The 27,867-nt window shown below is 39.1% G+C and overlaps 1 protein-coding gene across 1 annotated transcript; it reads right to left on the reverse strand.

The window, feature by feature from the left end:
• Positions 1-260: 260 nt before the first annotated feature.
• Positions 261-27,787, reverse strand: GFRAL (GDNF family receptor alpha like). The gene is made up of 10 exons (XM_068415327.1): positions 27,766-27,787; positions 24,322-24,456; positions 16,938-17,096; positions 14,970-15,401; positions 14,228-14,284; positions 12,716-13,043; positions 10,423-10,682; positions 7,734-7,832; positions 1,327-1,408; positions 261-348 (listed from the first exon to the last, which is right to left on the reverse strand). The coding sequence occupies exons 1-10, from the start codon at positions 27,785-27,787 to the stop codon at positions 261-263; spliced, it is 1,662 nt and encodes a 553-aa protein (XP_068271428.1).
• Positions 27,788-27,867: the final 80 nt, after the last annotated feature.

Genomic DNA, 27,867 nt, shown 5'->3' on the forward strand with positions numbered 1-27,867 from the left:
TAGGGTCGGGGGGGGGGAGAGGGTTAACAGAGAGCGTCTGCCACCGGGTTAACAGCTGGCCCAGCTTTAAACTGTGACACCAGCCCAGCTTTAAACCGTGACAGGTTTAATATGTGTTAATAAATATAAAAATCTTTTCTATGCTCAACTACAAAATTCCATAATTTATAGTAGGTTTTCTAATATATATTTTATTATCGCATATGTACAACAGGCTGGCTTTCAAGAATAGCCTTAAAAAGCATAAGCAACAGGGTAGTTCATCTGTGACTTTTATAACGGACCATAAATGTTTCAGAAGAATGGTCTGGCGAGGGACTTCTTGACTCATGTTTTGCTCTGCAGGCTCTGAAAACAAAGAATGTGCATGTATTTAACAATAAATTATGCAGCTTTTGGTTTGAACTTTCGCTTAATTGAAATCAGTGGCAAAATTCCCCTCTTTTTATGATGAGCACTGTGGTATAAAATAATTCCTTTCATCATTATTAATGTACTGTTCTTTCTTCCATCTCCTGTATTCTTTAAATCTGAGTTTTATTTATATGCTGATATTCCTGTAACTGCAAACCTAAAGAGAAAGCCTGTGTTCCCATATATCCTTGACTTGCCTTTTGCATTTTTCTGCATGATTCCTCTTTGATCTGCCTCTGAATTTAATAATGAAATTTGACTCAATATCCCTCCCACTATATATAGCTCCTGCTACATTATGTTCTGTTACCTATCATCTGACAGTGTAAGTCTTGAAACCTGGCCATTTAATTTGGTCCAAGAAAATGTATCATTTAAGAAAAGGCCATGTTCATTTGACTAAGTGAATGCACATTTTTGTTTTCTTACCAAGCATTGGTGTATGGGCAGTTTCTCGTACTGTGTGTGGGGAAATGTTTACAGAATCCTATCAGCAAAAATGGCATTTGGCAAGAATATTAACTACAATAGCAGCATTCACGGGTCGGTTTCTAAATATGTTATAATGTTGAATATTCTCATTTCCTTTCTGCATTACCTCTGCCTGCTACAGGGCTAGGAAGGTAGCCTCGCAGAATTTTTGAATTCAGATTTCACCTTCCCCTGCCATGGGACAGGAAATGAAAGCTCCTGAAGCCTGGGATCTCTGCATGAATGGGGGGCATTGTAGGTACGCATCGTATTTCACTCCTTCCTGCTGACACTCGCAATGTCAGTTCTTTCCATCACTGGGGCATGCTGGACTGTTTTTTAAAGACAATCGCAGTGCCAGCCTCTTAACTAAGTCAAAACATTTTATTTTCTGCTTTTCCAATTTGCTAGAACCAATGATTAATATCCCTATCAAATTACCTGATCTTTAGGAGAGTCAACAGGACTATTCCTAGGATGAGAACTATGCAGGAGGAATAGGCAATAATGTAGACTGTTTCACCTGTAAGTAAAAAACAGAAAGCAGACATGAAACATTCACTTCTTCAGTAATAAGAATCAGATTTGAGATCAGAATTGGAATGCATACATATGTAAGCTAAATTAGCTATCAGTTCTGACATCAGTAATTAAAAGTAGGAAAAAGACCTCGATAGTATGCCAAGGGTAGGAATTACTCTCCCTTCATCAGTTGGTGCAAAATCATTTTCAGACTCCTTTGAGTAAATACCAGCTCCAATAGCACTTCATATGTGTAGCACTACCTTTTACTCTTCTACAGGAAAACAGCTTGTTACTCCGATTTGTGTTTTTGGGTATTCTCCCCATTGATTTTAAGGTGTTAAATTTTATTCTGTGTATCAGAGGAGATGTGGATCTTACTTACCTGCTAGACCTCTTTTCCTTTTTCACATATTACCATAATTGCAGTGTGCAGCAATACTTGATCTACAATCAAATTAATGTAAAATGGGATCTAACACTGTGTTTCTCGGCCCTGTGCCCATGGAGTTTCCTCTTTCTCTTAGGCTGCTCACCAAAAAGTCACTTAGGCAGCTTATGTGCTAAAAATTCCAACTGTTGAAAAACTGGGAGTTGTTTCAACTTTTGTTTTCCAGATGAGGAGAAACTTATTTTTCCTGGAGAAATGAATCCATCAGTTTTGATCAAATATTCTGAAGGAAAAGTTTCAGTTGAGAGTGTAATGTAAGCCCTGAACCTGGAAAGGAGAGGTTAGATGACTTGACAAGAGGATTCAAATCCAGAGCCACAAGCGTAAAACATGAGAACTTTCTGTTACTTTCCTGTTGCATTGATTATGTTCTGTTTACAATTACAATTATAATTACATTTACAATTAAATAAGTTTTGTTTATATAGGCACTCAAATGCAGAGGGCCTTAGCTGTTCTCAAGCTGCTCCACCTTACGTTGTCAGTGAAACATACAGCGAGGAAGAGAAGGAGTCCTGGCCCCATCACCAGGCCACTTACTTGGGCAGCAAGAAGGCCAAATTCTAGTCTCTGAATCAGTTATTAGTTATTATATGTTGTGTATGTTTGTGCATATTCACACACACGGATTCTAAATGAGACATTTCTGTATACACTACATACATGCAACGGATGTAGTGTAGTGTAATACAAACACAGGTGGTACGGATACTGGAGCAGCTCCAGTAAGAGAGAGTAAATATATTTTCTACAACAAGGCAAGCAATGAGCAAGAGCTGAGCAGGGGGTTGGATCTGCCTGGTTTTTATTGCAGGATGATGCTCACTTTTTCTCAAAAAGCTATCCAAAAGTCAAGTTTTCCAATAAAAGAAAAATGAAAGCAATGATTGAACCATCATGAGTTGCACAGAATGAACGTAGCACTTAATGCAGCAAGCTACTGAAAAATATTTAATATGTGGTGAATTTTTGAGAAGGGCTGAGGTCTATCTTAGTGCAGGACTGCTAATATCATACATTAAAACATAGATCAGCAGTTGGCCCTCCTCCCAAATTACAACATTTCTTTAAGATAATGAATTTTAGGAAAAGAATAATTTTTAGGCTTTTCTTGCAGTTTCTGAATCTTAATTGTATGCTCAGTCAATTTTTAAAACTTTCTGCAACTGCAGGGGCAGTTGTAGGGGCAAAAGTTTCCCAATTTCTTGAAGTGGAAAGTGAGGTTCACACATATTTAAGGCAAATGAAAGTTTTTAAAGTACATACAAGCCTAGGAAAATTATTAGGAGCAACAGCCGTGGATGGTTAAAAATGGTCTAATATAATTTCACCAAAACATTGTAAAATTTTTCTTTCAAAAGTTGGAAAAAAATGCTTCATTTTGATAAAACAAAACACTCTGAAATGATCAAATGAAATAGGAATGTTCTACTTTGTGTCAGAATCTTATAAAATGCTATGTTTTTGGTGAAGTAATTGCTGGTTAAAGAGATGTTGATTATAACATTTGCAGTTCTATGGGGAACAGTAGAAGGATGTTAATGATGAGATCATGCTAGAAACCATATATTTTCTCTTGCCTTCTGAGAAGTGAGGGAATTTGTAAGGCTAGGAGAGGGCACAATTTTGTGGCTGTAGAGCTATTTCTTCATTTTATATATTCTTTGTGGTTTAACTACTTGAATGTGCTTATTCATCTTCCCTTAAAAATGTTGTTGGGGTGTGCATTTCTTGATAGATGCTCTGCTCTTCTTTAAAAATCCAAAGGAATAATTTATATAAATTTTCACAATTAATCTATATCTAACCAGCTCTTGAAATGTGAAAAATAGCTAGGGAAGTTAAGAAACATAGATATGAAATTTTGGCTCGGTTCATCCCCAATCCTGTCTACCAGAATCCATGTTTAAATTCCTCTATGACATAACAGGATGTATTATCCCATTTTGATCTCTGTATATGCGCTATCAATCTTCTAAACACGATCTAAATAATGACAAGTTAAGGCTTAAAAAACAGTGGCCTAAACGAACAATAAAAACACTGACTGAAATTAGGCACATTTGTAATTATGGATCTGTAAGCAACCTCAGCGCTCATGCTGTGTGCCCATTCACAGTTCACTGGAGAGCAGACAGATCCATCACAAGAATTAAAAACATGATTGAAAGTTAGAATACTTTCCTCTTCTTAGCAGAAATGGTAAAAAATGTAGTGTGCATAACCTGCCTATGTCATTACTCTTCTAAGAAACAGCTGTTCCTATTTCAGTACTTTTCAACTGCCTGAGGTGCAGAAAAGCAAACCTAGTTTGGGTTCTCTGACTAGATGGAGAAAGCAATACAAATATCTGCATGTACCATGGAGAAAGACACATGCGGCGTCCAGCCTTTCTGGCTGGAAAAAAAGATGTTTCCAGCTCAGTCCTGCAGAGTGAATCAACACAAGTGGAGAGCACTCATTTCCATTGCAAGGGGAAGGACTGCAAGGCATTGTGTGGGCTGCTCTGTCCTGTGGAGGTGGCCTGTAGTCATGAGAAGCTCATGGACCATCTCACCTTGGGGTAGGTGTATAGCAGGGTCACCATGGCTGTGTGATGCATGTCTTGCCCTTCCTAGGGTGGGCTGCAAACCTCAGGGACACAACTACTGGGGCTGCAGGTACCACTGAAGCACTAGCTGGGGCTGCCCACATAGACACACGGACATTTCCAGTGATGAAGTTTGGTAGAGGATAGCTGTGGGCTCAGCAGCTGGAACAATTAGTGGGATTACACTCTTGTATAAATCTACCTGCTTATGTATACCTAGTGAAATGGCTGTGAATATTCATCCGACAGACTAATTGCAGCTGGTGCCCAGAGGTTTCTTGGCTACCTGCAGCTTGTCACAGGCTTTTTTTCTGCATTTATAAAACAATCAGATTGACAGCGTTTCATACCTTACAAATTAAAGTTGCTGGAGATGAACTAATCTTAGTTCCCACAGCAGCTGGTATAATTATAGATAAACCCTGCCAATTACTTGTTTATCTAGATTCTCAGCATGGCACAACTCCTTAGTAGGAAATATATGATAACTCTACAATTTAAGGCAAAATAAGATTAATTTCAACAGTTTTGGGTCAGGCCCAATTATATTGTATCTCACAAGAACAGGATAAGAGTCCTGTGTTTCTAGCTCTGTCTTCCAGCCAAAAAATACTTTAGCTCCAAAGCTCTCTGCTGATGAATGTAAATGCTTATCTTCACATATGAATAATTTTTTAAATTAAAGTCTGGGAAGGAATCCTTTAAACTATGTGGATCTGTAAAATCCTAGAGATAATTTGCGTAAGATAAAGTCAAAACAAGGCTGAAAGTGCATAACTAGGTAGGCAATAACAACATTTTTGAAGTTCAGAAAACTTTTGATTTATCACTTTTTGATGATGTTTCCAAAATGACATAAAATTCTGGCCCCATCTAAGCTTACAACAAAAGTCTCATTAACTTTCATATAGTTAGGACTCTGCCTACATCACATCTTGTTAACAGGGTTATATCAGCCCACAGACGATGGGGTTGGCCTGTACCCTCCTGGGTATGTGAATGAGTGTAAATCCAGTCAAGATTTTTAAACAATCCCATTATCACACCAAGAGCTGGAATATTCTTCCAATTGAACAGGGTTATATTTATTTGCAAATACATCCAAATATATGTATATATGTTTAGATTTATTATTTATTATGAAAGACTCCTTTTATTAAAACCAATCTTATCCAATGGCATGATTTGCAATGCCACTGAATAGAATGGAGTAATCTTACTGGTTTTTGAACAATAAGTATTTTTTTTGAATTACAAAATTAAGAAACAGTTCAAGAGGTACTGAGTTTCTTCTGAGCTTGTTCATCTGTAGACAGTCATTAGTTTGAATTGGTGAAAGATCTCCTTGTATCTTTCAATGACAAGCTAACTAAAGGATTCTTCTGAGATTTTGATGTAGGGACAAGACATCAGCAAATTGTATCTCCTGCTTTACAAGCAGAAAATAGCCAAGAAGCAAGTATTTTCAAATATCTTCAACACACACAGAAGGCCATATTTGACAAGTTAACCATTTTGCCTCTGCACCCTGCGATTCTCGTCTTGGGATTTGATTTCAGTAAAGATAAATATTTTGTAATGATAACTCCCTTTGCAGCCTGAGTAATGCACATTTACTAGCATATGAATCTAGGATACTGGGTTAGATTTTTGGCAGTGGGATTTATGAAACAATTTGCAATATAGTTTTTATCATCAGGTAGATATCCTGAATCAGATTCTCCTTCTTGACCTGGCTTCCTATGAGACATTTATAGCTTAGAGAGTTCCCAGCTAGTGTACATGACAGTTCCAATAGAAGGAATATTTTATTGTATGGTTTAGGCTGGTCAGCATTCTTTTTATTTTTCTAAGGCCATCCAAAATTCTGTTGAGTTCAAGGACAGGTTTTTGGAAAGTATTCAGACTTCAATGGGAACAGAATTAACTGGGTGCAGGCTGCTTTTTGCAAACATTTATCCGAATCTCTGAGGGAAATGTGTAATACATTTTAACCACTAAAAGGGTCTGCAGTTAAAACTAGTCACAGGGGTGAAATATCTCACATTTTACATTTTCTCACTTCAAGCAAGATTTCTTGCATTATAACTGGTATTATTTAACCACTATAGTATCTTTCCAGCTATAGACTCAGGCTTCCCCTGTAGCTGGCAAAGAGAAGCTAACTCTGCCAGCAAAGACAGTCTGAAAAGTAGGATTAATCTTCCTCTGAGGGTCCCTGACTTTCTTCTCTGGCTACATAGAGCACTTGGATGCCATGCATGGTTCCTAAGTAATTTAAATGCTAAAATTACAGCTGAGTGCTTAATTATTCAGATACAGGTCTCAGGAATCCCATTCCCATGAATCTTGTTTTTATACTTCTCAGGTTGCCCACTTCAGCAGTAGTTGAAGGATGGAGATGATACAAGTCCCTTCATTTTGTACTGCATGCGGAGCTTGAATTGTTTTTCCACTGTTAAAGGTGTTCAGTATGAACAATTCTGGGAACTAATTTGTAGTCATGTCTGGAGTATTGTAGTCTGCCCCACACAAGGTAGAACAGGTCATTCTCATTTACAGTTGATATTTGTACATTAAGCTCTTTAGTGTTCTCACTCTGTAATTGGGTCCTTCAAAAGGAAATATAAAATTAATATTATTTCAACCATGAGAAAAACTGTATATTAATTCAGTATCCTTTAACTTTATGTCACTTAATTGCTTACTGTAAATACGTGGAAATAAAACCAGATGCAGCTCTTCAGCCCAGGGGGTATCATGATCTGCAATTGCGTGCCCTTCTGTTGCATGAGAAGGTAAAGTCTGATGGCATGTAATGCAAGCCCCTTCTCAGACCACTCACTGTGGCTTCCTAATTTCGTTGTTGTAACTACTATGGCACAAAAAGTTAAGAGAGACAGGAGAGAAGTAGGTGTGACAAAGCTAATAATTTGTATTACACATTATGACTACTACTCTCTAATGACTCTATGGAGAGTCAAGCTCCGGCAGGCTTAATGGCTTAATTTTCCCCAATTATAATATAGTGATTGTGAGACATCTATTTCAAAACCACTTATCAGAGAAATTGATTCAGTCTTATTATCTTTATTTTGTGGTTATATAAGCTAAGCCGAACAGGTAGAGAGATTTTTCCACATTATGTTGTACAGGGGAGCAACAGCTAGAGCTCACTTGCCTGAACCCACCCAAGGGGCCCAATCTTTAGTTTTCCCTATCATACACATGGGAAATTTCAAGAGTACTTCTACTAAAATCATGGAGTGGTTTGCCCAAACTCACCATTAATTGAAGAAGAATGGAGCTGTGCTCTGGAAAGCTTTTCTCCTGGCATTTCTGTATTTACCCAGTTGAAACCTTTCATCTCAATGGAAATTTGACCTGAATGTTGGAAAGAAAATATCCATTCAAAATATTACTTTAAAATAATAATTTAAGTGAATATTGTTGTTTGGTGTTTTGATCAGAGTCACATAATTTATAAAGGCAGATATTTAAAAATATTGTTTACTGATACTCAACGAACAAAGTGAATGAGTGAACGAGAGTTCTTCCTTTCACATCTCAGTTAAACCTCCCCTGCAGTTTGTCTTATGGGGGACAAGTGTGCTTTAAAATTATTCTCTGCCTCAAAACAGCGTAAATTCTCTTTTCACATAAACTATTTTACAAATAGGCCCACCAGAAGAATTGGGCCCACCAAACCAATATAGAAGCGATGAGAAATGGGTAGTAGTTTGAAGTAATTTCCAAAAGGCAGAGCTTACTCTCCAAATGAATTGCTAGACCTCAGTCAACTCTTTCAGAAAGGCCTGTACTCTTAGTGGGTGTAATTTCATGAATGTATCTGAAAATATATATCTCTGTTGAAATGAAAAATAAAAGGTTTACCTAAGTAGAACAGTTTACAGAGCAAGAGGCTAAACCATACAAGACTATGCGCATGAACTGTAAGCTGAGAAATTTTTATTCCCTAGAAGAATGAAAACAGTATGACAAAGTCTCATTTTTGCAGCCTGGAACATTGTCTAAATAGCAATGGACTAAATCTTGTAATCTATTTTTTCTGTGAGATCCAAAAGTACAACCCAGAGTTAAAATATTTTGCAAATTTAACTTTTTACTTTCTGTCACTGGCATTTTTGCTTATTCCTGTTGTGACACATTCTACATTGGCACTGATCCACACTGTGCTTCTGTCTCATATAGCAGCCAGTTACTCACAGTTCTTACCTTTTATTGAGTCTGCAGCAAGCTTTAGTCCTGTAAGCACAGCCCCAAGCGCAAACACTTGTAGCAAGGGAGTGCCATAGGAGAGGAGGAAGATGTGATGGTGTAAACACCACTTGTGGGTCTGTTCACAGGAGCTGTAGAGGTAAAGATCCCTTTTGCTAGCCCTGGGTATTTGCCTATTCAGAAAGACTTCAGTGTTAAAAATCATCACCACTGTAAGAGTGAAAGTTATCCAAAATTCACACCCAGGCCAGATGAATGAGTTCGCAGAGGGGATGGATGAGGTCTGCCGCAGAGCACTCACTCCACGTCTCTGAATGCCATGCAGATAATGGCATTTAACACTATGCTTTACAATCAAACCCATAATCATCTCTCTCTTCAGTTTAGCTGCATTACAACTAGACATCTAGAAAAAACAAAAGCAAGATTCACAAGACTCTGCAAATGTTCTGTAGAGTAGGTGCCAGTCCTTCACTCAGCCAAAGGCCCTGGATCCCCACACTGTTTTTGTTTAACTAGCAGGAATTCACTGCGCTTCAGGAGCAAGCAAGCTTCTGTTCTTCAATCCCAATTAGGTTAGGGAAGTTTCCATCACAAAAAAAAAAGTTATCCTGGTACTGCTTCAGGGAATGGCAAAAGCTGATGAGCAGTTATTTGATTATTATGACATGAGGGTCATCTTTTTGCTTTGTAGGTAAAGAATAACTAACACAATGATGTGATCACTCATTTGGACCATTAAATGCAGCCATAAAGCGAGAAAACAAATAACATTCATCAGCAAAATCATCACCAGTAGTCTGAAATCTAAGTGTGTTATGGTATCACTTTTCCAGGGGAGATGTTATATGATTTTTAAACTTTTCTGAGAGTCTGAATTTTAATAGCGATTAACTAAACTAAACAGCAGTGTTTCAGCAACTTGATTTTAGTTTCTGGATAGACTTTGAGTGACAAGAAAGAAATTACATCCTTATCAGTGGTAACATTTTGGCTGCTAAAACTAAAAAATTAGCTAATTCATTCAATGAAATGCAGGCATGTAATTAATACATGTTTTTAAAAGACAGTCCATCAGATGGAACTATGAAATAGTCATTGCTTTTCATTGAAATCTTTAGATATGGTTACCTATCCCAAGCTAGGCTGAGAATATATATAATTACATATAGAAGATGACTGGTATAGGGTACGATGCACTAGCAAGCAGTGTGTCCTAAGAGGATTTATATAGCAAAATAGCTGTGATAGGTGTGATAGATCAGAGATTTGATGAGAAGAGGGTACTTTGGTCTTTACTCTTGTCCATGGACCAGATGCCTGGATGTAGCTGGAGCATTGCAGAGGCAGCAGATGAACCTTCAGGTTCAGTTTTAGGCTGCAGGAGCCCAGGAACCACCCTGTGATGTGACCCACAGCACAGTAAGTGGGGACAAGCAGGGGATTTGCTTCAAAGGCACACCCTGATTCAGACTAAAACCCCAGAAATTATTTTTATTGTTATTCCAGCAAATTCATGTAATGAGATATGTAGTTTATTTTATTGATTTAATACTAATATTTCCCACAACCAGAGGAAAAAATTGTACGTGCAATTTGTATTTTGATTTGGATTTAAAAAAAAAGCAGATAAGTCTTGCTGAAATCAGTGGTAGCAAAGATATAGTAAAGATTTGGTGTAATTCAGCATTTTAATAGTCTTTAATTATTCTTTAAATTTTTATGTGTTACTCACGTAACTCACTGAAGCAGGATTTGCTGTGAAGCATGTGATGGAAGAGCTTGCACAAAGACTGTTCCGCAGGAGGTAAATCCTGGCAGGCGCACTCCACACGCAGCATTGTGCCCCAGTTGCTAATGTAGGCTGCTTTGCAATCAGCATTTGCAGAACAGGGCATGTCACCCTTGATTAACATTTCAAGACAAGTTTCATCGTCATAGCATTTTTTTGTCACGTGTCTCCAACACTTTGACCGAAAAGTTGTGTATTTTTTCCTCATGGAAAAAAAAAAAAAGAATTATATAATGACAGTTTAAAAACTCTGTAATTCCACAAAAATACATTTAAGGATCATAATGAAAAAAGAGTGTATTCCCAAGGTACTACTTAAGCCTTAAAAATCACAATATTCTGTGATAACTGGCCTAAATTCCGCTCTGATTTGCACCTAATGGTTTTGAGTGAAATCTGCAAAATTGTAATTTGAGGAAAAACTTGGGTTTATTGGCAAAATTTTTAAGAAAAAGCAACTGCACTTGTAATTAGCACTTGTGAATATTTTCCCAGGGTCCAGCAAAAATCAGTGTGAATACCAACAGTCTTAGATCCTCAAAGAAACGCAGACAGAGGAATTAGACCAGTCACCACAGTGAAACCAAAACAGGTGCCATTCTAGTGAATCAGTTTGTTGGGCAGTGTAAAGGAAGAATGAATATTCAACTTATTTTACACAAAACAATCTACATCCAATGCCAACCCCTCCTCCTCCCCAATGCTAACAAAATACAAAATGTCTGAAGCTCAAGAAAAATTAGAAGTGATTCGGTTGTCCTTAAAGATTAATTGATAGCAGATAAGGTACAAGAAGAATTAACTTTTTTCCCAGCTCAATAATCTCAAATTATTTCATTTTATTTGCTGTTAGGATGGAATAAAATTGGCCTTGAGTGCACTATGTATGACAATAGAAAACATCTATTAAAAGTTAACTAAAAAACCTATAGATATTAATTAGAAACCAATTTATCACTTACATTAAATGTTGAGGACAATAAACTTTGTTGTATATTGTACATTAATATATTAAAACCTTATTTCCTTAATAACAAAATCAGGTTATTAATTTACTGTTGATACTGTGTAGCTGGAACAGGCAAGTCACATGGAAAGACATGGACTGTTACAATACCAGCTAGGACTTTATTGTAAATATTTTCATCACACAAGCAAAGGTTTCAAAGCAGATGCCACCTCTGTGCTAAATTGAATTATTTTTATTCACCTCCTGGTTTATAGATATGGCTAGCCATAATTCACAGACTAATTTTGCTAATTATATCCACTTATTGTCAGTGCCAGGAAACATTAATGTTCTCAAAATAATGTGTGGTTTGCCACATCTCCATTATGATATTACATGTGTACACATGCACATGTACAGACATATATTTGTAGCCCAATTCTTCTTGACATAGAAAGGGGCAATTCCCACTGACGTCAATCTGAACAGCCTGCACAGAATTGAAAGCATCTCTTGGCCTCCTGGTTTGTTGACTGAAGGTTAATTTGAGCACAGCTTTGATGTAAAATTCAGGTCTAATCCACAAGGGAACCAGTGACTACACTGAAAACCAAAGTGAGTCAGTCAGCCATCCACAAATGGTCGCAATTAAGTAGAGCTACGAATATGGGCTAATCCTGTTGTGTGTTTTCTAAAATAAAATCAAATCTGTGAAGTGGGTTATTCTTCATGAGTTTGGTAGTCTGTACATGTTTCAGGGAAGCTTTTTTCAAGTATCAGTATGCTTGAGATGAAAAGAATAAGACAAGTTTTCTGAACAGGACAAGTTGGCTGTAGGGCCGTTGGGTACAAAGGGTCAGACTCTACAGTGGAAGAGGTAATTACTTTAACCAAACAAACTTCAGCCGGTCTGCAGCATAACTTGTGCAAACTGCTGGAGGGCCAAGGTACAGAATGGCAGGCATTATCTGAAGAAAGTGATAATGAAAATATGCAACAGCACAGTTTGTCCAGCAGAAATAGTGTTGAGAGTCATGAAAGAGGCAGAAGCAAAGCCCACACTAGATTCCAGAACTTTCTGGAAATTAACTTTTTCAGTTTCCTTGTGGAATTACCACAGCTGATGCAGACATCTGTGAAGATGTCAAACACAAGTGATAATATACAATAGATACAGTGCAGAAAAAGATTTTGCTATAGAGGAGATTTATGGCATATGTATAAAAATTATTTTATCAAATCCGTATTCACAGGCACATTACTAAGCAAAATCTTTCGTTCACTTACCTGCACAATTCATTCTCCTCACACATGTGGATTACATTCAGACATGATGGGGGTGGGACTGCAGTAACTGCACAGGGCTTGCCATGGAGAAGTTCTTTGGCTCTGTGGCAGGATTCATCAGGCTGGGGACAATCACAAAATGTCATCGTTTGGGCAACTACAAAAGGCATGTTTCGATAGAAGAACCTTATGGCTTCTTGACATTCTTCCATGTTGCACTTCTTATTTACTGAGCAAACCTTAAGGTACAGGGACAACTGTTTGTTACATACTTCATCTTCAATACACTCCTTGTTCACGTCCAAACAGGTTCTGTTTGCCCTGTATGCTAAAAAGAATAACAGTTTTTAAAAGCAAAATCACAAGAAAACCTATCTCAACTGATGATTGGTAGCCATCCTGCCTGCAACATTCCCATTCAAAACAAGTTTGAGTCCCAAAAACTCTGATCCAGCTTTTCCAGCATCGCCTCTTTTAAATCTATTATGTGATCTTCATATTTCTCCATTCCACTGCTTGGCCCTCATAAGCAACCCTCCTGCAAGTTTCTGACCCTGCCAGGTTAAGTGAGGGAGAAGAAAGAGAAAACTGGCAAGATGGATGTTTCTTCACAGCATGTGATGGTTTCTGGGAGCTAGGGGCTAGTGGATACCTGAAACTGCTGAAGTCTTAGGCTAGGCTACATAATAACCAATGGAGAAAAGTATATAAAGGGCATTTCCATGTTTTTAAAAAAAGTTCAGGTATTTCTAGCTTATGCTATAAACCTTCTAAAAAGACCTAGATAATTCTGACCTTAAAATGTTTATGAGATAAGACTTGCCTCTGTAAACTTAACAGGATCAGGATTTTGTCTTCGTTTAGCCCACACCCAGGACTAAACAATAAGCAGTTGTTCTATTATCCAGTGACCCCTCCTCGACCAAGAAAGGGAAGTGGGAAAAGGAGGGAGACTCATGGGTTGAAATTTAAACAGTTTTAATAAAATAAGGAAACCAATATCAATGTTAATACAAAAGACTCAAAATTATACTTAGCCCACAGAGTTGTGGCAAGTTGCTCCAGGGATATTAACCATTAAGAAGAAGAACAAAGAGCAAGAGAAAAAGATAGCAGATCAAACAGCCCCCCACCCGTACCAAGCCCTCCCTTTTATAGTGAACCTGATGTTAACTGTATATAGAATACACCTGTGGGCCAGCCTGGGTCAGCTGCCCTGGATTTAACTGCTAATGGCCTCAATCACCATGGCTGGCCACAAACTGAAACAAAATGTAACAGAAAAGTGATTCTATAAATTCTATCCCCACGAAACCAGGACAGATTGTTACCTGACATTTTTGGATTCTTATCTACCCAGTAGCTTAACTGAAAATATGTTGGATCTATTGGCTCCCTGCTCTTCAGTAATTTGAATGAAAAATATTCATTTTAATCTTGAGATACATTGTACACTATCTGAAAACAGAGCTAAAACCAGTTATTAGGATTCATAAGTAAATTCAGACTTACCTTGTTTGGAGAGAGCAGATAAACTCCATTGTAATTTTGTTTCCTTACTAATATTGTCTAGAACAAAAAGAAATGGATAAAGGCACAAGTGACAAATCAGGTCTTAGCTTAGTTTTTAAAGTATTGGCTGTGTTGCTGACATAGCACCAGTAGTAAAAATAAACAATAAGAATAAAACAAATTATCTTGACCATATAGGACTTGTCAGCTTGTCAACAAATTCTAAAAGCTAAGTTTTGGGGTGACAGCACAGTTTATCAATGGCTGCTGATAACATTCTCTACATAATTATAGATCTTGTGAGCTCAAGAAGAGTTTTCAGAGCTGCTTAGCGCAGTATGAAGTTTCCTGTGAATAAATAAAGGCCAGAGGCATTAATGTGTTCATCTGTGCACCCAGTTTTCAAGCTCAACTGCTTGTCGTGTTCTAAAGTCAAGGCAGGCAGACAGTTCTTTGCTATTAGAAAATTGTTGCTATTGTTCTTATATTGTTTCTAGTTATAGTGTAATATTAAAAGGAACTGATTTGGATCAGATTGTATCAAATTAACACATTGAAGGATGATAATATTTGCAGTCAGACTATACTTTTGCTATCAGAGTATTCATTTGCATCTAAATAAGCCTCTTAAAACTATCCTGTTTCCAATGTTAAACTGCAAATTATTAAGAAAACCTTTTGCACAGACACGTATACAGTACGGTATGTATGAAAGCATTCAGACTGCTGGAATACCACTAACCTGTGTCAGTGTCCTGATTTTTCTCATCATCAACATCATCATCATCGTCATCATCATTTTCACTAGCTGCTGAAGCTTGGCTCTCTTCAGAGTATTGTAAACAAGGGTTGTTAAATATTCCCTTCCATATTTTAACACATCTCATCTGAAGTGGCTCTGAGCACTTGCACTCTCCCGGCACTGTTTTCCTCAGTTCTTTCCATGCTGACAAACACTCCTGGTTGACCTTCGTGAGCCTGCATTTTGCTGCGTCCGCCCAGCATGCTCGCTGGAAAGTCTCATACACTGGAAAACAGTAAGGGTCCTCTCGACAGCGTTGCTTTGCAATACTGCAGTGGTTCTCTAATTCATCTGGGTTTCTTCGGTCTTTGGGGTTTCTGTGTTGCCTAAAACTCAGTTCAGTATCTGATCTTGAGGAAGTTTCCAAATATTCTGTACAAATAGGTACAAACAGAGATATAAATCAAATGGAAGATGGAGCATCATCATGCGTCAGCTCAAAACGAACTCAGGAAAAAGACAATTGTCAATGCAATAACACGAATTAAACAGCCCTAGTTTCATTCTGAGCTGTATGCAAATACATAATAATTTCAGATTCTTGCAGACCAATGAATCTTCCTCATGCTTACTGTGTCCTGGTAGCTCTATAATACAGCCTACTTAAACAATTCAGCTGCTAACAGTAATACAAGAAACTCTCACTAAAAGTACTGCGTAAAGGGATTCATCTCACATAATTTTAACCACCTACAGATTGGACATATTATGGATTATCATCTTAACTCAATGCATAATTTGTAAAGAGAGAAGGGCAACTCCAGAAAATGGTTCATTCATTACCTAAAATAGTCATTTAAGATAGACAGGGTGAATTACTCCTGAAAGTACCTACTAACACCATAAAATATCATCTGTAGGTAAAACCAATACTAGCGTAACTCCATCCAAACTTTTTGCTATACTGGTGAGAAATGTAATCTCAATCAGCCAAAAATATGAAATGACTTCATTTTGCTAGAAGCAAAAGCAACTGTTCCAATGACATCTACATCAAGTTTTAGATACCTACACTTCTTGTTTGAGGCAAGGAATATTGGATCAGGATGTCATTATTTCCTCTCCAATAAAGTCATATATTCTACTACTATATGATATACACTGATTGATGCCAGCAGGGAGTGATGGATCAGGGCTGGGAATCAGCCTTGGGGCACACTTTCCAGACTCTCATTCACTGGCTGATCTTACCTCTCATATGTCAGCTTTGCTAATCATTAATCCAGGAGACACTGGATCAGAAACTGCAAGCCTTTCATGCACCAAGTAATTCTCAATCATAGAAATAGGTTTTCTGAAGGGAAAAGAGTTCTCAGGATAATAAAAAAATAAATTTAAAGGAGCTGGGCCCATTGATTACAATGGAATTTTTAAAAGGATGTACTTTATATATAAAGTACAGCTTTACGAAGGCAGTAGCTGTGTTTGCCACATCCAGTAACCTCTCCTGGATGTAGTGAAGATGTTCCTGTAACACAGTGTGACACAACTGCACAGCTGTGCATCCCCATTCACCCACACTCCCATTCACAACGTGGCTGGATGTGGGTCTCTGTATGTAACATAGATCCAGTGGTGCTCAAGCCTCATTGGACAACACATAGCCCTCAACACACGTAGTTTTTTCACTCTTGCTTTCCATTGGATTGAGCAAGAGTTTTAAAAACCATTTGAATTTCTCACATGCCTTTTATTGGTTTTGTTTCTTTTAAAGCAGATATGGCATTGCTCTCGTATGCATATGTGCATATGTGTGTGAATATCATAGAAAAGACAAAACTAATTTTTGGGGGGGACAATTAACAGATTTGAGAAATATGCAAAGAAACTTAAATCAAGTTAAAATGAGGGTTACAAAATTATATATTTCTTTTTGTTTTTCCTAATCATATCTTTATGTTTAGTTACCTTTATCAATGCTGCACTGTTTCCCAAGCAAAGTTGTGATACTACAGAAATCATCTGTAGTGCAGACACAGGTTTTAAATTCTGGGTATTTGTCAGCCAGGACCTGGATGATTCTATTACATCCAATAGCGTCTTCTGCCTTGCATCTATTACCTAGAACTTACCATTAAAATGATAATGTTATTAATGTTTATGAACGCTTAAGGGATATGGTTACATAAAACAATTAAATTGAAGCACAAAAATAATATGTTTTGCCAAGAGAAGATGGTTTGAACTTAGCTTTTTTGAAACCTGTCATAATTTACAAATTTTAAATAATATTCAGAGTGATATAATAAAGTTGTGGGTATGATATTGCCTTCTTTTATTCGATCTGACCCTTTGCCAGAACGTCTGTTTCTGTTCTCATTTCCAAAGTACATAAAACCTTAAACTCATACCTTTTATTCTAGGTAGAGGAGGTACAGAGACCAAGCTAAAAATGTGCGCAGGAGTTGGGGGGCACATCCTGAACTGAGGCACTGAAATGCTCAACTTGGTCCTGTGTAGAAATGAGGTGCCTGATACGGGGACAGGAATTCACAGTGGAAGCTAAGGTGCTGCCACGTAACGGAGTAGGAGAGGGGACGTAGGAGGGCAGGCGCAGTGCTATGATAGTGATATTGCTAACCCCGTGCTGAGAGATGTCAGCTCTGCTTCAGATCCCTCACTCACATGAGGGTGGCACGAGCCTGCAAATGCCTGGCTGCTTGGATATGCCCTTGGACTTATGAGGAGCAGCTGAGGGAACTGGGGGGTGTTTAGCCTGGAGAAAAGGAGGCTGAGTGGAGACCTTATCGCTGTCTACAACTACCTGAAAAGAGGCTGTAGTGAGGAAGGTGTTAGTCTCTTCTCTCAGGTAACAAATGATAGGACAAGGGGAAATGGCCTCAAGTTGTGCCAGGGGAGGTTTAGATTGGATGTCAGGAAAAATTTCTTCACCAAAAGGGTTATCGAGCATTGGAACAGGCTGCCCAGGGAAGTGGTGGAGTCACCATCCCTGGAGGTATTTAAAAGATGTGTAGATGTGGTGCTTAGGGACATGGTTTAGTGGTGGACTTGGCAGTGTTAGGTTAACGATTGGACTCGATGATCTTAAAGGTCCTTTCCAACCAAAATGATTCTATGATTCTATGCTACCCTATAGAACAACTTCACTGCCTAAGTTTAGCAATGACAACAAATTTAAAGTAGTCCAAGAATATTCTGATTTTTTTTATAATAAAAATAAGAGAAGTTAACATTAAAAGACGAAGAAACCTTAGTTTGCCCATCCAGTTTCAAGTCTGTTGCTTGCATAAGCACTTGGACTCATGACAAAGACACTCACACAGGCTGTTAGATCATATTTTCCTTGTATGTATAGCCAAAATAAAGAACATGTACTAGTTTGTTGCCCAAAGATAAATCAATCAACCCTCTACTTTATGGACTAATGTTTTTTAAAGTATTTTTTTTACTTATTATTGCTTAAGAAGGTTACAAGTTACTTAAGAAAGTTACATAAGAAGCAGTTTAATATAATTTAAGAAAGTTTTATCTTGTGAAAGCCGTGGTGTACCTTGTAAAAACAGGTACACAGGTCCTCAAACCAGCACACTCCTCTCTTTGCTTCATAGATATTAAGTATCTTGCAATATGTAGCATAAGGAGTATGTGGCTCACAAGATCCAGGCAGCACGAGGATCAGTTTTAATCTATGGAGCATATATGCTGCTGTCCCTGCCCTGTCAACGGTGATGTCTGGCTTCCTGCCTTGCTGCTTCCCAGGTGACTAGCGTGGAGCAGCAGAGCCCGTGTGCTCTAGTAAAACTGCAAAGCTAGCAGCCATGTGTCGCTGCCACCATGGACAAGCTTTAATGTGATTAGAGCTTTAATGTCCTTTATACATTGTTGACACAAGTAGCAGTGAAGGCAGTCTGGGAGAAGGCCTGCAACAGGAAACAGTGCATTTTGCCTGTGCCCGAAGGAATGAGTATTAGCTGTTCCAGAGCGCACATCCCCATCCTGCCACCCCAAAATCCTTTTTCAAACAGTGCCTGCACTGCCCTTTCCTCAGTTGCTGTCGCTGACTAAGGAGGGCTTGGGGATGTATTAAAATGTGCACTGCAACAGGGGGACGTTGCAGTCCAGCAAGAGCTACAGCTCTTGTATCAGCAAAGGAGGAGGTCATGGTGCCCAGGCTTGCCTGTATCTCTCCAACCCCATCTCCAACTTGCTTTCTGCATTTTTAGAGGTAGAGCATGACTCTGACCCTTAGCCCTCACATTTCTTTTTTTTTTTTTTTTTTTCCAGTAGCGAAGGAGCTGAGGAGATCTAAATAGGAGCTACTGATGGTCATAGACGTAGAACACTCCCTGACCATGAAGACAGGATGGAAAGTATGTGGTGACATGGGAACTATGGAGGCCCATGGAGGTGGGTGGGTGAATATTCTACTCTGTGTTTTATCAAGTGAGTAAGGGATAATAAAGGTATTTCAGGAGACAATTTCAAGAGGACAAATTCCAGGAATAGAAAAAGAGCAACAAAGATCAGGAGGGGCTTGAGTAAACATTAGCTAATTTACAAAATTTATGACTGCTTTCTTCAAGGTCCTGAGGACCCTTCAAGGGTGGAGGTAGTAGAGATGATAAGATAATAAGAAACACAAATCCCACTTTATTTTATGCAGCACCCCAGCCTCACTTAACTCATCTCCATTTATGGCACTAACAAGTTGTGGTTAGGAGTCAGGTGCAGGGGCCCTGCACTGAATCACAGCAACTGACAACGACGGGATGAGACGTAGGTTGTGGGGTTATGAACATACAAAGGGCACGGACAGAATCAGGAAGCACATCAGATTTATGGGGTTCACTTGCCTGGCCTCTTGAAAGCTGTGTAGAAATAACCTATTATCAGTATTGGTCTGTTTGTGCACTGTGTTGATTCAGCTGTGATGAACAGCAGAAAATATTTTATTGCTGGTTTTCAATTATTGTTGCTTTATCATTGATTAGTTCTAGGTAATATATTTTAGCTTATGCTTATGCTTCCAAGGCAGTTACAAAAAATGCTCTCTGACCTAATGCTTGGCAGCCATTATTCATAATTTGATTTATTTTTATGTACATGATTTATGTACATGGGACCACAAATAGAAGCATGACAGAGTAGAAGCTGACACTTCCAAGGTGATAATCTGTGTTCTTGCACAGCCAGCTCTTCAGTGATCTCAGTAGGAATCACATCTGAAGACTGCAGAGATGAGTACTGGGTTTTCCCCTCTAGCACTGGTGAGACCACATCTGGAGTGCTGTGTCCAGTGCTGGGCTCCTCAGGACAAGGGGGACATGGGCATACTGGAGTGGGTCCTGCAAAGTGCCACAAATGTGATTAATGGACTGAAGCATCTGTCTTAAAAGGAGAGGCTGAGAGCTGGGATTACTCAGCCTGGGGGAGAGAAGGCTCAGGGGTGTACTGATACACATGTCCATGGGCATAAATACCTGATGGGAGGGACTTGAATAAAGCAGGGACAGACTCCTCAGTGGTATCCAGTGACAGGACAAGAGGTACAAACTGAACTACAAGAAATTCCATTTAAAGGTCAGAAAAAGCTTTTTTAGTGTGATGGTTCCCTAACAGTGGAAGAGGCTGCCCAGAGGGGTTTTGGTGCCTCCATCATTGCAGATATTAAAAATCCAAATGGACGCAGACCTGGAAGAGAGCCCACAGTTGACCCTGCCTGAGCAGGAGTGTTGGACTAGATCTCCAGAGATCCCTTCCAACCTCAATGATCCTGTTTCTCTAAGAAAAATAAACTCTTACTTCCCAATCTATTTCAAAATGTGATGCCTTAATATCTGAGCAAACTGAGATTTTTTTTCTTTTGAACCCAGATGTTTCCAGTTCTGAAAAATTAAGAAAATGTATACTCATGGTTAAATCAAAGCTCAGAAATTTCTATTTTTTTATCAGTGAACTAAAAGAAGAAAAAACTAGCAAAATCCAAACCTTAAAATCTTCATTCTGCAGTGATGAAACACTTCTGACATTTTCAAAGTGAAAACTTTTGATTCTATCAAAATTAAATATTTCAGTCTTTTTCATCCTGATCTGGAAGGCGACTCATAGACATTTTCACCCCTTTTTTTTTCAATGTGTCTTGGCAGAGAAAAGGAAGTGAAAGAAGGATTGGACTCAGAGGACTATAAACTGAGACCCTGAAAATGCTGCTGTAGCAGTAGGGGAGCAGTGATGGACAGTTTGACAGAGAAAGGAGTGACTGAGGCAATCATCTGGAGAGTGCCCCCAGACCTGCTCTGAAGAACAAAAGATAGAGGTCCTGATAATGCATACATTTAACTTGGAGGTTACAGCTGAGGGACTGAGTTGTTGAACTCATACCACAGAGCAGGAGTATAATTATAATTTGCAGTTAGGTTTTTCATAAAGAATCTAGTAAAAGGGATATTTGCCTCATTGCCTGTTGCCTCCAACTAACATGCTCCTGCTCGGCCTTTCCATTCACACAGCTCGTCCATGAAGTTTGTAGTCTTGAATATGTGAAGTAATTTTGACAGGTAGTATAGTGTTATTCTTGCTAATAATGCTGCTGGTAGATTTTTCTGTTGCTGTTTCTGTGGGCTTTCTGAGAGGTACTATCAGCTGTCTCACTGTGGGTTTACACCCTCTGAGGTCATGGCACCTAACAACCACATTTAGAATAATTTGTCCTAGACCCAACACAATATCTGAGTGCTCTGCAATGCTGGAGAGTCCTTGCCAAAGGCTATTATCCTAAGGAAATACACAGATGCAAAAACAAACAAGCAATCACAAGAAGCGTTTATTTGCAGCAGGTTTCTCTGATCCAGTTACAAATACCTTTAATATCGGTGAATAAGCACATAGGACAATAAGTGAGGGAAATTGCTTATTATGGGACAATGCAACGAATCCAAAGGGGAGACCACAGAAGTCATCATGCTGGCTCACTTCATCTGGGTGCAGCGTATGATGAAGAACAGGCTACAGTACAAATCCTGATCTTTATGTCAAGTAGTCTTGGTGCTAATGCCTTTGCAAATGATGTGAGAAGCATATTCAGCTTCTGATTTGGGGAAGAGGTTTGGTTCTAGAGAGCTCATCTTTAGGTCACTATCTTGAACCTGAAAGCACTGCATATTCCAATACTTCTTTTCAAACAGCAGCCATAGCTTTTGAAACTTTTCTGCTTCACATAAAATATTTAAAAACTCAATAGAACATGAGCTGAAACCCAGTTCCTTTGGGGACTGTTGTAACCATTAGGTTATTATGTATTTTTCATTTTCTCTGTCTGTTCTTAAAAGTATTCAGCCATTCTATGCAAAGCAGATACGTATCTGGAACAGGACACACTAAGAAGGACCCCTCAGAGAATTTTCTGCTCTAATTATTTTGAATACTGCCTTGTGACTTGGGACACTTGGGTTCAAATCTCTGCAACAAACCAGACAGGCAGAGGCATTCAGGTAGCTCACACTGCAGGTGAATGTTCTAGCAACGGGCTACTGAGGATGAAGTCAGGCAGCATCTTCTGCTGCCTGGCTTCCCACACAGACTGAACATGAGACTGGGTCCTGACATCAAGATAGACAGAGGGACATTCACTTTATCAACTCTGCTGCAGCTTAGGCTCAAAGCAGATTATGGCATCGGGACATGTCTGGTTTTGTTCAAATAATGTCAATATAAGGAGGAGGGAGGTTTCCATGGAGTTATAGATACCTCTTATTCCCAGTGACAGAGAACCTGCCTTATGTAATTAAGTTGCTAGAAATGGAAGTTACATACCTAAATATGTACCCTGCCCATGGCAGGGAGGTTGGAACTAGATGATCTTTAAGGTCCCTTCCAATCCAAAGCATTCTATGATTCTATGATTCTATACCCTTGGCTGCATTTATGAACAGGACCAAGGTGTGGGCTAGGCTAATGGCAAGTGACTGTGTCTATACTGCTGTACGTTTGCATGGCACCCAGTCTGGACTGAGCCAGCTAGACTGTGAAGATAGCGTGGGCCTGGAGTCACTCCCAAAAGGCAGTTTTGTGCAGCCAGCATGGGGGTAAGACAGTTTCATTGTGTGGATACATGATGCCCCATGACAGCTGAACTCAGGGCCAGAAAATAGTCCCTGGCCCATTTTATTTGTTAGTACTGATGTAGCCTTGGCAGATCAAGGCCCTTTATATTTATCAGTCAACAAAGGCGTTGTTACTAGCTTGGTCTAATGACACTACCACTCTTCTTCTCCCTTCTATATTCACAGCACCTGGCAAGTGAATACTCAACATTTAACAGCAAGGTCTCGGAGGGATTTAAAGGAAGAGAGAGATGGTGACTGATACCCAAGATTTGTTCAAGAAGATAATAGACCTTCAGAGAAACTAACATTTTCATCTGAATGACAACAAAGATTAGGATGAGTTTCAGGTCAAACTTATAATACCTGGTCTTCCCCCACTTAAAACATACTTTACTTGGAAATGATGCACCCGGTGTTGGAAGTGCAATAAAGAGAGACAGAGACTGATTTTCTGCTTTCATTTATGTGAGAATCTGTTTAACAATTCAAGGAGGCTTAGTCACATCATAGCCTGCACTTTATCATACCATCACTCCCTGCAAGTGAATCACTCTGACACGTAGGTACTATTCACTGAATAAATACAATGTGCCTCCCTACAACACAACTTTCTTTGACACATGCTTTATTTGATTTGATTCCTGTTCTAATACAATATTTGAAAATTACCGTAACTAACTATGACATTGTTTTGGGTATCGTGCGAGATCATAGATCACAGAGTCATAGAATGGTTTGGGTTGGAAGGGACCTTAAAGATCATCTAGTTCCAACCCCCCTGACATGGCCAAAGACACCTTCCACTAGATCAGGTTGCTCAAAGCCTCATCCAACCTGGCCTTGCACACTGCCAGGGAGGGGGCAGATCAACTCCTCTGAATTATGGAAAGTAAGGTTGGAACTTTTTTCCCAGCTGCATGCTGGCTTTGTTTAACAGGATCCCACAAGAGCATAATTTCTGTTGAATCCAGACTTCGTGAGTTGGTTCAGACTCTGTTCATAGTCTGGAAATTTACTTTATCACCTTATTGAAGAGACAGTGTGACTGTTACTGAAAATAGTATTGGCCATTGTCAAGGATTTCAGAAGTTGACTGTCTTCTGCAGTCATTTGCTCTTTAAAATCTCACTGACTTCGTCCAGTTACCACAGCAATATTATGATGAACTATGAATACACAACCATCCAGCAATTCAAAATAAAGCTGTGTACACCATAAAGGATTACCTGAAACATTGCAGACATGTTCAACAACATTCCAGACACTCTCACATCCATTTGCAGCATTTATACATTGCTCCCTCAAGTGCAGACAGTCGGTAGTCTGGGCAGTAGATGTGCTTGTGCAGTACATGAACAACACTGTAAAAACAGAATATAATGACTATTTAATACAACAGATATTGTACTGACCTTTTTCATTTATACTTAGACTATAACAAGATAATTTAGTTTAATTTATCTATAGATTCAAATTTTCTACCAAGTTACTTTTGAACAGAAAAAAATTTTTCCTCAGTTTCACAACTAGAAAATTAAATTTAAATTTTAAATTTCAAAGTTGCAGTGTGGCATCTTTTGTATTATTTTTATCCCAGTATTATAACATCATCAACCACAGCTATATATGACATCAGTCCATAGATATATATAAATGACTGCAGTTCTGAGATCCATAATAAATTATAGAAAGGAAGACAGTATAAAATTCAGAGGAAACAGCATTTTATTTGGACTGCAGTTTGGTCCAGCTAGAGACTACATGAATAGATCATGTGAAAGAGATTTGACGGCTACACAACTGTTAGATAATAAATGAGATTTTATTTCATAATACAGTACTCTTCACTCTCTTTATACTTCAAAGATGCATCATTTCTTGAAAGCAACCCCCACATTTATGTCTTTATCTGCTTCCCTGAGTGCACTGAAACTAAAGGCCATGTTAATTGCATAAAAAATTTCTGAAACTGAAGACTGATATGGAGACTTCAAGGTAAAGAATTTTAAATCAGCACCACCTCTGGCTTATCAGTAGAAAATTAAATTGCCTTGCTAAGAAAAGACAAATCAGTTAGGGCTTAGCTCTTTCATCAACATTCCCATGGTAACACAACTTCTAATTTGTAACCATGTGTCTTAATTTTCTATAAAATTAAGTTTCAGACACTGATTTCAGGCCTTATCAAACTAGCTGCGGAACACCTGATGGGAGTGTTTTCCTTAGGTATTGAAGGACACAGCATCTCCCAGACCAAGTCTCCTTTTTTTCCTCGTAATCAGACAAGTTCATATGGAATTTGAGGAATTTCCAGCACTGTTTAATTCCTTAAACATAATCTCCAAGAGGCATGAAATACTCACTCAGGACTTGTCCAGATCCTACCCAGAGAAATGAAATGTTTCCAATGATATATTTGAGAAATAAGAAATGAAATATTAAATATTGGTCTTAATAATCTTGAAGAGCCACTACTGTTTAGAGGTGATGCCATCCCTTCTGGAAATGATGCTTACCTGTGATATAATAGTGCTGCCGTAGGGAACACTTTCTGGATGCATGTTGATAAAGATGAAGCAACATTTAATACTTTATAACTGACAGGTGCAATAGCACCTAGTGTGCCTCAGAGACATAGAAGTGGCCACATGTGCTTTCCGTAAGAGAGTGAATGAAGCTGGTGCTAATCCTTTCCCAGTTGTGCATATTCCTGCCAGTTCTCAGATCTATGCAGAGTTGGTTGTGAGATCAGTGGTTTCCAGCCTGAAACACTCTTTAAGGCTGCTTCTGTCAGTCAGCCTGGGAGACTGATCGATAGGAACGGCTCCTGCCACTTGACATTGAGGAATGTGAAGCTGGCCCATCCAAAGGGACAATTTTGGCTCATGACAATATTTTAGTCCTGGAACTGTCTCCAAAAGTCCTTTCTAATTGTGAAATTACTCACTATTTATTCAGATGACAGAGAAAAAAAGGTTGCCATATACCTTACAGGTGAAAATGACTGTATATGTAAGACAATGCAAAATTACAAATCCAGAAACTTTTTAAGAAATGGTATTTTGCTGGATAACCATTTAGCTATTTTGTAGGTACTAACATGATGGTAGATTTACACAGATGATTAGGATCTGCAGGACAAAGACTCTGTGCTGTCTCCCTTCTGTTAAGACAGCTTTTCAGAACAAGTGGCTGAAAAGGAATAGTCAAAGAAGGACTGATTAAACAGCCAATTAGCAGCTCCTGCTCCTTTGTAAGGATTATTTCAGAGTGTGTTTATTTCGAGCCCATCTGGAAACTGTGCCTGCAAAAAGGAGGAGATGCTTTTGCAAAATAAAGAGCCGAGTGGCATAATCTATGATTGAAGCTAGTTCAATCTAAGAAAGGGCTTCTCCAGATCTAATGACATACTATGGATGGGTCTTTTGTTTCATCAGCAGTATACAGGGGGCATATTGTGGCAAGCCTACATGAAACAAACTAGCCTATATGATTTTAGAATCCAGTGCACTGTAGCTTATACAATTGCCTAAATTGGCAGCTATTACTTTAGTCAGTCACTTTAGTTATTTGCTCCAGTGTTTGGAGTACTCAGTCACTGTTTTCTACTTAAAAGAGTTCAGGGCATCTAAGAGTTTGAAGCTAAAACTTTTAGAGTGATCCAGTTTGATATGAAGATACGTAAATTTAGATTTCTACAGGTGTCTGCATTTTTGTACAGGTGTCTATTTATTCACTGGGTAGGTGTAAAATTCCCTGTTCTGAAGAATTTGGTGTCTAAAGTAAAACGGGAAAAGAAGGGACATTTTAGCACCTTCATTTTTGCAGATTGGGAACAGAGGAACAGAGGAATTACAGTGTGTCTCCCAAGATTGCAGAATTATTATCTGGCAGATAATAATGAATAATGGGAAACCAAGCTGTGGTGTCTATCCAACTGCAAGAGCAGCAAGATAGCTAGCGCCAAAGCAGAAAGGCAAACTATAGTTAAATATAGTTTGAATATAGTTGAAAAGTGATAAAGGACAACTTTATTCTAACAAAACCTGTGGCAGAACTACCTACAGAATGTTTTTAACAGTGGAATATGTGTTTAGAGTAGTGGGATGTTAAAGGGAGGAGCAGCACGTATACAATGCATAGAGAGCGGAAAAGGAGAATAAAAGAAATTAAAATATATGTGTCTCCTTGTATTCTCTTCTACCAATTCCTTCTGTAGCTGCTTTGTTGATTTTCCCCTTTTGTCCATCCCAAATGCAAAGGGGAATGTCCATAGCCCTCTGTGTAGCTCTGCCAGCACCAAATGCTTTCCAGTTAGCAAACAAGTGGCTGTTTATTTAGACAAGGCATCCCATTTGTGGGTCTCCTCGCCAGTTCAACTTTTTACCAGTGCCAGCCCTGCTACCATGCCTTACCTCCCGCTTCAGACACGCTACCCGGAGCCGGGCTGAAGACGTCTGCACCAAGCCGCGGGGCCTGGACTTCGCAGGCTGGTGCGAACCCCCCGACAGGTACCTGCTCGCCCCCGCCTTGAGGCTCGCCAGGAGAAGGAGCAAGGGACGGAGCTGTAAGGGGAACCCGCGGAGAGGAGAGGCCAGGGGGCGCGGGGCGAGGCGAGGATCCTGGCGAGGCTGGGGGCTGCCTCCCTCCCCTCCTCCCGCCGCACTTACCGAAGCAGAGGAGCGCGGCCATGGCCGGCCGCGGGCGGCTGCAGCTCCGCGCCGAGCGGGTGGCGCCGGGCGGCAGGTGCCGGTGCGGCACCGCCCCTTCAG

The sequence above is a fragment of the Nyctibius grandis genome, chromosome 1 (assembly GCF_013368605.1).
Source record: "Nyctibius grandis isolate bNycGra1 chromosome 1, bNycGra1.pri, whole genome shotgun sequence".
In the NCBI taxonomy this organism is placed as follows: Eukaryota; Metazoa; Chordata; class Aves; order Nyctibiiformes; family Nyctibiidae; genus Nyctibius; species Nyctibius grandis.